This window comes from Rhinatrema bivittatum, chromosome 10 (genome assembly GCF_901001135.1).
Source record: "Rhinatrema bivittatum chromosome 10, aRhiBiv1.1, whole genome shotgun sequence".
Lineage (NCBI taxonomy): Eukaryota > Metazoa > Chordata > Amphibia > Gymnophiona > Rhinatrematidae > Rhinatrema > Rhinatrema bivittatum.
Genome location: NC_042624.1, coordinates 85693162 through 85705914, shown reverse-complemented (window position 1 = coordinate 85705914; position 12753 = coordinate 85693162). Strand labels below are relative to the sequence as shown.

General features: G+C 43.6%; 1 protein-coding gene across 4 annotated transcripts in view; it reads right to left on the bottom strand.

Moving 5' to 3' along the window:
• The window catches only part of DDAH1 (dimethylarginine dimethylaminohydrolase 1), a 232137-nt gene that overhangs the window by 58114 nt on the left and 161270 nt on the right, over positions 1-12753 (bottom strand). The window contains exon 1 of one of the 4 annotated variants that reach the window (XM_029617955.1): positions 11138-11170. The exons of the other annotated variants lie outside the window; for them this stretch is intronic. Coding sequence (XP_029473815.1) covers positions 11138-11164 — 27 coding nt within the window. The 5' untranslated portion in view covers positions 11165-11170. Of the gene's footprint in view, positions 1-11137; positions 11171-12753 lie in introns of those variants that run through there. 4 annotated transcript variants of the gene reach the window in all.

Here is a 12753-nt window from a genome sequence, read left to right as displayed (position 1 = left end):
TACAACTTTGTGAAAATTGACAGTCAAAAGAAATAGTTTTAGCCTTAGCAAAGCCCTGAGTTTAATAAAGGCATTGTTTGCTGCCAAAGATTCTAGCATAGCCCCTAAGTTTCAGAGGACAGATGGAATTTTGATACTTATGTGTATAAAATCATGACTGGATTGGAATGGGTAAATGCAAATTGCTTGTTTATTCTTTAAAAAAAAAAAGACTAGGGGGCATTCCATGAAGTTACTAAGTCGCAGATTTAAAAAAAAGTCAGAGAAAATATTTTTTCACTCAGTGCACAATTAAGTTCTGAAATTCAATGCTAGAGGATGTGGTAAAGGCAATTAGCATAGCTGGATTTAAAAAAGATTTGGACAAGTTCCTGGAAGAAATATTGATAAACGTATTAGCCAGGTAGACCTGGGGAAAGCACTGCTGATCTCTGGGCATAAGTAGCATGGGATTTATCTACTATATGGGAATCTGCCGGGTAAGAACATAAGAACATGCCATACTGGGTCAGACCAAGGGTCCATCAAGCCCAGCATCCTGTTTCCAACAGTGGCCAATCCAGGCCATAAGAACCTGGCAAGTACCCAGAAACTAAGTCTATTCCATGTTACCGTTGCTGGTAATAGCAGTGGCTATTTTCTAAGTCAACTTAATTAATAGCAGGTAATGGACTTCTCCTCCAAGAACTTATCCAATCCTTTTTTAAACCCAGCTATACTAACTGCACTATCCACATCCTCTGGCAACAAATTCCAGAGTTTAATTGTGCGTTGAGTAAAAAAGAACTTTCTCCGATTAGTTTTAAATGTGCCACATGCTAACGTCATGGAGTGGCCCCTAGTATTTCTATTATCCGAAAGAGTAAATAACTGATTCACATCTACCCGTTCTAGACCTCTCATGATTTTAAACACCTCTATCATATCCCCCCTCAGCCGTCTCTTCTCCAAGCTGAAAAGTCCTAAACTCTTTAGTCTTCCCTCATAGGGGAGCTTTTCCATTCCCTTTATCATTTTGGTAGCCCTTCTCTGTACCTTCTCCATCGCAATTATATCTTTTTTGAGATGCGGCGACCAGAATTGTACACAGTATTCAAGGTGCGGTCTCACCATGGAGTGATACAGAGGCATTATGACATTTTCCGTTGTATTCACCATTCCCTTTCTAATAATTCCCATCATTCTGTTTGCTTTTTTGACTGCCGCAGCACACTGAACCGACGATTTCAATGTGTTATCCACTATGATGCCTAGATTTCTTTCTTGGGTTGTAGCACCTAATATGGAACCTAACATTGTGTAACTATAGCATGGGTTATTTTTCCCTATATGCATCACCTTGCACTTATCCACATTAAATTTCATCTGCCATTTTGATGCCCAATTTTCCAGTCTCACAAGGTCTTCCTGCAATTTATCACAATCTGCTTGTGATTTAACTACTCTGAACAATTTTGTATCATCTGCAAATTTGATTATTTCACTCGTCGTATTTCTTTCCAGATAATTTATAAATATACTGAAAAGTAAGGGTAAGGGTCCCAATACAGATCCCTGAGGTACTCCACTGCCCACTCCCTTCCACTGAGAAAATTGTCCATTTAATCCTACTCTCTGTTTCCTGTCTTTTAGCCAGTTTGCAATCCACGAAAGGACATCGCCACCTATCCCATGACTTTTTACTTTTCCTAGAAGCCTCTCATGAGAAACTTTGTCAAACGCTTTCTGAAAATCCAAGTACACTACATCTATTGGTTCACCTTTATCCACGTGTTTATAAACTCCTTCAAAAAAGTGAAGCAGATTTGTGAGGCAAGACTTGCCTTGGGTAAAGCCATGCTGACTTTGTTCAATTAAACCATGTCTTTCTATATGTTCTGTGATTTTGATGTTTAGAACACTTTCCACTATTTTTCCTGGCACTGAAGTCAGGCTATAGTCGGTCTGTAGCTTCCCGGATCGCCCCTGGAGCCCTTTTTAAATATTGGGTTACATTAGCTATCCTCTAGTCTTCAGGTATAATGGATGATTTTGTGACTTGGATTGGCCACTGTTGGAAATGGGATACTGGGCTTGATGGACCCTCGATCTGACCCAGTATGGCAATTCTTACATTCTTATGATAAAGGAAAGTATATTCCATTAAAGAAATCCAAAACTAATGTTGTTAATTTCAATTAGAACATGCAGTTATGTGTTGCCAATTTTTATCTCACCAGTTCTGTTCTACACAGAACTGGTAAGGAAAAAGAATTTATCCAGGTGTTTCTGGGAGCACCCTCCAGAAGATTACTGATAATATACATAAATAAACTGAAGGATTACTGTGTCAAGTGACTAAATCTCTGTCCCAAAAGACATCAAGGGGCAATTTTCACATTTCCTGTGGAGGCTGCAGACGTGCGGGTGCCCTTTGGAAATGTGGCCTGAAGCTTCCGCAGGTATACCAGGTCCCCCCATGGTCACTGCACCTGCTGCTTGTGCAGGTCGAGTTCACAGGGGTGGGGGTGGGGGTGGAACATACAGGGATCTGAAAATCAAATCTGCACACATACCTTCACTCCTCTGGGAACGTCCCTCTTCCCCATGCAGAGAGAACAATTTTCAAAAGCCCATTTTGCAGAAGTAAACATGCATTTGTCCACATTAATCACCGAAAATTACCCTTCCCTTTAGCCTGCCTCTCTATTTCTCTAATGCATGTGACCAGAGTTCATGTTCCAACACATGCAATCTGCTTTTGCTCTGTGCACCCGCGTGTGATTGCTGGACAGCAAATTTCACAAAAAAGTGTTGCAGCATTCATTTTCACTTACAAAAAATATCAAATTTTCCGTTTTCAAGGAGGAGCATGAACGTGAACTAGGCTTTATGCATGCTATATTTCAGAAGAGCTACTGTCAGAGACTGTTTTCATCTTGATAAAATCAATGTTTTCAGTATTTCAAAAGTAACCAGCAACAATATCTATTAAAATATAGTATTTGGGGAGCTGCATTAGTGTACAAAGTATTATATAAATAAATCATGAGTCCCTAGAAAAGAACGCACAGGAATAAGTCTTCAGAGATACAGCCAAATATATCCCATGCAGTTCAGAATTTTTTGCAGCAAGAGATAGATAACAAGAAAATGCCAGAGGGGGTGGTCAAATATCTCCAGATAGTCAACTGTTCACACAGCTCAGGAATTCTGGTTATAAGCTCTCTGCCTGAAAGGATTTATATTGGGAGTTTAAGTGCCTCACTTAAAGGTCACTCAAGGTGAGCGGTGAAGATAGAATCTTAGCAAGACCTTAGGTTCCACAGAACTAGGACAAATATAGCTTTCCCCTTTATAGTGCTGCCTCATAATACTATGTGTTTTCAACCAGATCTTTGGCAGGAAAAGAAAATATTTACCTGTTTCTTTTTCTTACATTCATTTTGGTTTTCACATAACATCCTGGCCAGCTGTGCCTTATAACAGATGTATTTGAAGAAAGTGGCATAATTAAAAAAACAAACAAAAAACTTTAAATAAATAAATAAATAAATAAATACATACATCTACCTTATAAATGGGCTCTGACCGACGGCCCGCAAATGCGCAGTAGAGACCAGCTCTACCGCGCATGTGCGGGCGAGCACGTCGATCTGAGCCAGCGTCAGAAAAAAAATGGCGGCGCCCAGTGGCAGCAGCGGGCGGCGACGGCGGTAGCGGCGGTACCGGCAGCGGGCGGCGGCGGCGGTAGCGGGCGACGGCGGTACCGGCAGCGGGCGGCGGCGGCGGTAGCGGGCGACGGCAGCGGCCAGTAGCGAGGGGAGGGAGAAGAGAGAGAGAGGGAGGGACGGACTGAGTGGGAGGGAGGGACGGAGAGAGAGAGTGGGAGGGAGGGACTGAGTGGGAGGGAGGGATTGAGTGAGGGAGTGGGACTGAGTGAGAGGGAGTGAGTGGGACTGAGTGAGAGGGAGTGAGTGGGACTGAGTGAGAGGGAGAGGGGGGACTGAGTGAGAGGGAGTGGGACTGAGGGAGGGAGTGGGACTGGGAGAGAGAGGGAGGCAGTGGGACTGAGGGAGAGTGAGTGGGACTGAGTGAGTGAGAGAGGGGGGAGGGAGGGATTGAGTGAGGGGGAGGGACTGAGTGAGAGGGAGGGGGGACTGAGTGAGAGGGAGTGAGTGGGACTGAGGGAGGGAGTGGGACTGAGAGAGAAGGAGGGAGGGAGTGGGACTGAGGGAGAGGACGGAGGGAGTGGGGACTGAGTGAGAGTGAGTGGGACTGAGGGAGAGGGAGGGAGAGAATGGGGGAGGGAGTGAGTGAGACTGAGTGGGAGGGAGGGACTGACTGGGGGGGAGGGACTGAGTGAGAGGGAGGGGGGACTGAGTGAGAGGGAGTGAGTGGGACTGAGGGAGGGAGTGGGACTGAGGGAGAGAGAGGGAGGGAGGGAGTGGGACTGAGGGAGAGGACGGAGGGAGTGGGGACTGAGTGAGAGTGAGTGGGACTGAGTGAGTGAGAGGGAGGGAGAGAGGGGGGAGGGAGTGAGACTGAGTGGGAGGGAGGGACTGAGTGAGAGGAGAGGGAGGGTGGGGAGGAGTGGGTGAGGGAGGGAGGGAGGTAGGGGGTGGTGAAGAGTGAGGGGAGAGAGAATGAGGGGGAGGTGAGAGACAGAGGGATGTAGCCCGTTTTAACGGGCTTAACGGCTTGTAAATACATAAAGAGGCCGATGTACTACAGGGCGCTAATGCTTTCACAAGTGTTAATGTGTTAAAAGCGCTGTTAACATGGACAATCTAGTTTATGGGTGTGTTAACAACAGAGCTCTAAATGTGCATTAATTAATTTGGAAGACTTTTAGCACCCGCCATACATCCGGAAGCTGCAAGGTATCACAAAAGAAATTTAAACCCTTCGCAGCCTTCGTACAGGAAGATGGGTTCTTCTGTTGGCGGTCCATAAGAGGGTCCGTTACACAATTCACATCTCCGCCTACAATTAATTGAGCTTGCCCCATTTTAGAGATAATTGTTATGATCTTCACAAAAAAAGCAGCGTCAAAGATGTTAGGGCCATAGAGAGAGTATGTCTACCCAGCAAAGAGCCTGCTGCAATTACATATCGCCCTTCATTATCAGCACAGGTGTGTTCCTCGATAAATGTCACATTATGATGCAGAAGAATAGCAACACCTCTACTGTGAGAAGATCCTTGGGCAGCAAAGACTTGTCCTACCCATCTCTTTTTAAGTTTCAAATGTCCTTTAGCCATCATATGAGTTTCTTGTAGGAAAACAATTGTACCTTTCAGTCTTTGTAAGTGTGTCAAACTCTTTTCTCGTCTTATGGGCGAGCCCAATCCCCCCACATTCCAGGTTATAACATTACATCGGAGAACTCATACTGGCAGTCTGACAGCTACAGAACATATTTCCCCCTTGATACTCTAAATTGCCTATGGGACTCAATAGTTGCGCAGTAAATGCCATCTGTAATAGCATGGTAACATGGGTACACCACAGACTAACATAAGGGAAATAAAGAAAATAAATCCCGGGATGAAGGTTGCCCAAAATGTATCTCACATCCTCCCAATTTCCTCCTCTAGCTCCTCCTCCCATCCCTATCCTCATCTCAGCTCCCCATCTTGCACAAAAAGCCTCACGGGCTCCTAATCTGGAGCTAGGGAAGTCAAAAGATACGTTCAGGTGCCACCCCCGTCTATCCAAACCAGGAACAAACCTCCCCCTAGAAGAGGAATTATCCAAAAGTAAACTGAATAATAATGCAACCACTAAAACTGTTGCCATCTTTGGAACTGTATACCTGTAGGATCAAACTTTGCCAGAAACATATAACAAGTGAAAAGGAAAAAAATAGCATTACAAAGAGAACGTTCAAGGATAACTGTCCTGAATCCAGTAAGGTTGTTGTTGAGTCAGCCATGTAATAACGATGGTCACAGCATGAAGCTTCCCTCGATAGGAAACATGCTCATATCTTATTCAATTGGTTATTAAGTCAGCCTTCTGCAGTGCGAACGACCAGCTTCTGTTCCAGAAATTTAAAAAAATTCGGAGCCTCCGGCACAGAAGTGAAAGCATGAGTACGCCCTTCATGCCACACACTCAGCTTTGCCAGTAAGTAAGGGCAAACTTGATTTTACAGTTAGCCAAAGAGCTGCAAACGCTGGAGAATTCGTTCCATTGAAGGGACAAAGCCACCGAATAATCTTGAAAGAGCAAAATATTAGAAGACTTGTAGACCAGCTTTCGCTGTTTATGGAACTGTTGCAGGATAGTCACTTTGTGAGTGAATTTAAAATCTTTGCGATGACCACTCTTGGCTTTGGTCATGTCTCCAAATGAGGCCTTAGTCTGTGTGCTCGCTCCATCGTTAAGACACCATGCAAGGTGGGCAGCTCCAGCGCAGTCGGCAGCCATGTTTCTATTGTCTCAGCCAATTCTTGCTCCGTTAAGTCCTCTGGGAAACCAACAAATCGCAAATTACTTCTAAGTGACCTATTTTCAAGGTCTTCCAACTTAGCGTCCTTGTCTTTCAGTGATTTTTCAAGGGCATGTCTTTACCTTCTAATGCTAGAAGTTCGCCTTCATTATGACCAATGCATGCTTCTATCGTGTCCATACGGCTGATAAAAGATTCCAACGAATCGCTCAGATCCTGAATTTGCTCCAATAATTTATCAAATTTTTGTTCTAAAGCTAGAATGACCGCAGTAATTAATGCAGAGGTCATTTGATCTGCTAGGCTACTACCTTCCAGCTCTTCCTGCCCGTCCGCCATTTTGGTGTCTTGAGGCTTCACCTTGTCTTTGTCTTTTTTCTGTGGATGAGTAGACATTGCACTGCTGCAGTCTAGGTAGATTTGTGCTGCTGCGGCTCTCACTCTTCTAGGAATAGTTTGGCAATCAGGAGGGTCTGTAAATGCAGCAAAATTTAAAAGAAACAGGAGCAGTACCTGGAGCACAGCAATCAAGCATCTGCTGGCTTCACTGCATCATGTGACACCCCCCCCCCCCCCCCCCCCCCCCCCCCCCCCGGAAGAGTTTTAATGCAAAACCTATGCTAATGAGGTAAAAGGATGCAAAACAGCTTATTACCTATTAGTGTATGGAAAAATAATGTCTTTTAAAATGCGTAAAGGTGAACTCTTACCTGTTATCCACAAATGTGTAGTTAAGCTTTTGCAAAAACATCTATGTTAATGTGCAAACTTTAGCACTAGTAAATTAGCATGAAACTCATTTGCATGTCATTAACATAGGCCATTGAGAGCTAATTAACACCCATTAACAGCCAATGTTAATTCATTTTGGTATATTGGCCTCTGAGTCTTACATTTGTGTTTATGAAATATATGTTGCTGCATTGCATGCTTTATCTGCTCCCAGCATACATAGAAAATGCCATCTTTAACAAATACAAAATGGAATGCCTTCCCAGGGTTGAAAGTGGCAAATAAAATGGTAACAGAGTATAATAGGGCATGGGATAAGCACAGAGGATCCTTACATGCTAAAACTGGAGACAACAGAAAGTATGACCAGCAAAATGTGTTTAAGTGTTCAGAACACTGTACATGCTTGATTCAACAATAATTGTTAAGGTTGCCAGAAAGAATGTTAAAGTAGTTAATTCAAAATGTTGGAAGTCTTAGCAGCAACACAGGCAACCATATAGCCGGTCTTCTGGCAGGCTATGCATAGAATTGATATATATAATATATATATAATTGATATATATAATGTTTCCACTTTATATCATTTTGACTGTAAAGCTTGTTGCTGATTTATTGTTTATTGTAAACCAAGGCGATGTTATTAACGTGCCGCGGTATATAAAAATTCACTAAATAAATCTAGGAGGCTTACTAGTAATGGTAGCTATTTAGATTAGGGTGTGATGGTAGAATGAAACTAGCAGCTGGGTTAGTCTGGCAGACCGCATGTTGTGCAACTAACTAGCATTCACATAATCAGGTCTGTCTGGCAGGCTACACAAAGGACATAGGAAGCCAGATATTCAGGCACTGGCCACACTGGTATTGCTGGTTCTTTAGATCATTTCAGACCTTTGAGGTTAGGCATGGGAAACACAGGGTACTGGAGAGAATTAAGTAGGGATCTTGTATGCTCTACTACTCAGGATGGAGTTCAAAGGGGGAAGACAAAAAAGACTGTCCTAGATAGGGATAGGTCTTGCAGGTGGTCACACTATGCCTGGCAGCTGGGATGTATCCTTAGTAGTGTGGCCAGGAATAACTGGGTAGACTGGATGGGCCACATGGGCTTTTTCTGCCATCATCTACTATGTTGCAATGCATTACATAATGGTATCTTCTTTCAGCTGTGACTGTATATCTCTTATTATTTCTGCAGTTATTATACGTTAACACCTTGCAAGAAATCCTACCATGTTGACGCCCTGATGCCTTTTGCAGTTGTAAAGATTTCTGCATCAAGTCACATAATATTAGCCTGATGTCTGAGAATATTAATCTACTTGATGCTTGTAGAAAATGGAACGTCCTTCGTTTGTCACGTGACAGTGCTGATAGATTTGTGCAGTGCTATTTTTCTGTAATGAGATGGAATGTGCCTAATCCATAATAAATCTAGATGAGACCCTGCATTGCTGCCAGCACAGCTCTATTTCAGGGCAAAGAACAATAAATATGTTTGATGACATTTATATAAATCTAATTTCCTAATATTCTCCATTACATAGTTGGAGCCCATTTCACTTAAGATAATTGTGTGCCATCAGTAACTGTAACCTTTGCATACTGATACTTCCTCTCTCGTCCTCTTCCCCCTCATCCACATTTCTCCTCAGCTTTCTCTTCTTTACTCTTTCCCATGGTATTTCCTCTCGCTCCCTCTCCTGCCCTAGGCAAGCCTTCGGTCATGCACCAACCCACTCCTCTAACTTACCTTTTGGTGGCAGCTCTAGCACGGCGCTCCCTCCCACTGGCGGCAGTGGCTTCGGCACAGTGTCCCTTCCATGGTACCAGCTCTGGCACTTCTTTGAGTCTTGTGCTGGTAGGATTTTTTCACCCCCCAAATTTTGGCGCAATAGGCTGCCTAGTTTGCCAGATAGAAGCGCCGGCCCTGCGCTCCTCTCTCTGCTTTCCTTTCTCTCCTCTCCATCTCCTTTTCATCCTATCCCCTTTGTCTTCTCTTCCTCCCCTCCTCATTCCTTTTCTTTCTCATTTTCCCTCCCCTCTGCCTTTCTATAAACTGAATTTTCGGTTAACTACAACAATCAATACAGCAGGAATGCCTTAGGCCTCTCCTTTTTTTTTCACTGTAAAAACGTGAAACATCTTCCATTTTCTCAGACTTGTAGTAAACATCCTGAAGTCTTGGCCACGTTGCACAACAGTTAAACTATCTCAGTTTTCTAATTTTCCTTTAATAGGATAACTGGTATACTTCAGTACACAGAAAATAATACGCAATAAAATTAATGAAGGGTTGTCTTCTATTTAATTAAATGAAAAAGAGAAAGCCACAATAACTAAAGAGTGCTTGGTAAAAATGAAATATTGAACATATATTTACCTTTTTTACTTAGATCAGTAATATCTTCCCTCAAAATAGGGAAACTACACAAAATCATGTGTCTTCCTCTGCTAATATATACACATGTAATTCTTATCACACATTATCTTACTACACATACACACAAGCTCACCCCATCATCCCTGTACACACACACACATCTACTTAGCAGATGTGCATGCATGCATGCACACACACACATACATATCCCGAAGAAACTGCCGGAATCACCAGAAGGATGCTGAACTGGTGAAATGGGTCTGAAATTAAAGACAAGCACAAACCTACTCAGACAGAAGATAACACTTCACAAGGAAGAGCAAGGTGACAGCTTGGTGGGGGGATATTTTTTCCAGGTCAGAACACTGATGCAAAGACCTTATGATCAGCATAATAGAAGGAGCTTCAGAACTATCAAGAACGGAAGATGCTCGAAATGGAAATGACCAAAAGCTACAAAACCTGCCTGAAAGGTCTGAAAAGGGACATGGGTCTTCTCACCCATTACCATGCATAACCTTGCTACATTTCACTCTGCTAACACATCACCCTCCTCTTTCACGCTCACCTTGGGTCTTCTCACCCATTACCATGCATAACCTTGCTACATTTCACTCTGCTAACACATCACACCCCTCTTTCACGCTCACCTTGGGTCTTCTCACTCATTACCATGCATAACCTTGCTACATTTCACTCTGCTAACACATCACCCTCCTCTTTCACGCTCACCTTGGGTCTTCTCACCCATTACCATGCACAACCTTGCTACATTTCACTCTGCTAACACATCACCCTCCTCTTTCACGCTCACCTTGGGTCTTCTCACCCATTACCATGCATAACCTTGCTACATTTCACTCTGCTAACACATCACACCCCTCTTTCACGCTCACCTTGGGTCTTCTCACCCATTACCATGCATAACCTTGCTACATTTCACTCTGCTAACACATCACCCTCCTCTTTCACGCTCACCTTGGGTCTTCTCACTCATTACCATGCATAACCTTGCTACATTTCACTCTGCTAACACATCACCCTCCTCTTCTCACGCTCACCTTGGGTCTTCTCACCCATAACCTTGCTACATTTCACTCTGCTAACACATCACCCCCCTCTGTCACACTCACCTTGGGTCTTCTCACCCATTACCATGCATAACCTTGCTACATTTCACTCTGCTAACACATCACCCCCCTCTGTCACGCTCACCTTGGGTCTTCTCACCCATTACCATGCATAACCTTGCTACATTTCACTCTGCTAACACATCACCCCCCTCTGTCACGCTCACCTTGGGTCTTCTCACCCATTACTATGCATAACCTTGCTACATTTCACTCTGCTAACACATCACCCTCCTCTTTCACGCTCACCTTGGGTCTTCTCACCCATTACCATGCATAACCTTGCTACATTTCACTCTGCTAACACATCACACCCCTCTTTCACGCTCACCTTGGGTCTTCTCACCCATTACCATGCATAACCTTGCTACATTTCACTCTGCTAACACATCATCCCCCTCTTTCACGCTCACCTTTGCACACTATTGTAAGGCAACCTGGGATTTACTTACGTATTGTGGAAACATCATCCTTTGCATTAACCTGCTCTTGTTGCTTTGTCCTGATGAAGGAAGGGCAGCTCTGAAAAGCCAGACATTAAGGAGGGCAATTTCTTAGTAGTCCTCATAAGAAAGTGGGCAAATACGTTTTCAAAGCAGACTTGCGTGTCTATGTCCGCTTTGAAAATTACTCCATATTAAACTACATGCACGCAATTACAACTGCTAAATTGTAGGAAGAAATTTGGGGGGGAAATGTATGTGTACACCTTTTGTAAATGGAAAAGTATATGTGCAAGCACAAACCCCTCCCCCACTCCACTCCCATGGAACGCCTCCAGGTAGACTTACAGGACAATACCCACATCAGGAGGGCAATCTTATTCCAATCAAGTAAAGCACTCTTTTACCCAGGGAAATGCCTGTGAAAATTACCCTCTACGGGGCCGATGCAATTATGTGCACTGAAAGCGGGCACTGACGTTTCAGCCCTCGCTTTTTTTAACGCATGCATGGCGCCTGCAATGGGGGCACCATGCAATATGGAAATTAGGGGGTCGCGCTAGGAAGGAGGTGCTAGGGTCACTTGTGTGACCTTAGCGCCTCCTTCCTAATGTGACCCACCACGGCTGCCGGTTATGAAGACCGACGCCGGTAAACTCGGCCTTGGTTTTCCTAACCTGCCTGTCTGCCAGTAATAAAAACGGCCACCGAGTTTATCTGAGATGCACATTTATCTTTTTGCATGCGGAATGAATGAGTAAAAGGCTCATTCACGTGCATTTGCATGTGATGAGCGCTATCTCATTCACTCCGCGTCGGACATGCGTTAAATAGGCGCTAATCCCCCTATTGCATTAGGGGGTGGATTAACATCTATTTATCCCACATCCGACTGCAGGTTAAACAGTGCGCTCGGCTGAGCGCACTGTATTGCATCGGCCCCTAAGGGAGTAATTTTAAGACTGCTGCAGAAGAGCAAAGTCTGCAAGTACATTTCACCTGCAGGCTTTGCACTAATTTTCTAAATGCTAGTATATCTATATATATCCACATTACATATAGATATATAGATATAGATATATAGATATATACTTTCACTTTGAAAATGACCTAAAGTATCCAGACATTCAGTATTTACATTTGCTAATTTGAGAAGGTACTTATTCTATCAAAAATTACATGTCTACTTTTTCCAAATTCAAAAGTATGTGCATAGTTGGAAACCCCTTCCTAACCCCACACTCAGGAATGCCCCCCCCCCCCCCCCCACTGCCAGTGAACGTATGTACATGGTGGCTGCGCATATTTGTATCCACACAGAGGGAGGGCACTTCTGCTGGATAAACACAGAAATGGCTTTTAAAATTACCCTCCCTGCTATTAAGTTAGTCAGCTAAAACAGTATCAGCTATAGCTTGTTTGCTGACCTTCATTTCTATGTATCCAAGTGCTCTAACCTAGCATCTACTCTATTCAGAATCAAAACAGAATGAAGGCTAAGAGTGCAAAAGGTGTCGTTTGCAGAGTTCAGTAAATCTCAAAAGCGAGTCAGCATGTGGGTCATGGTAAAACTCAGCAGTAGCTTTTGAAAGAATAAAGAATCAGTACATTCATGTTCATTAAAA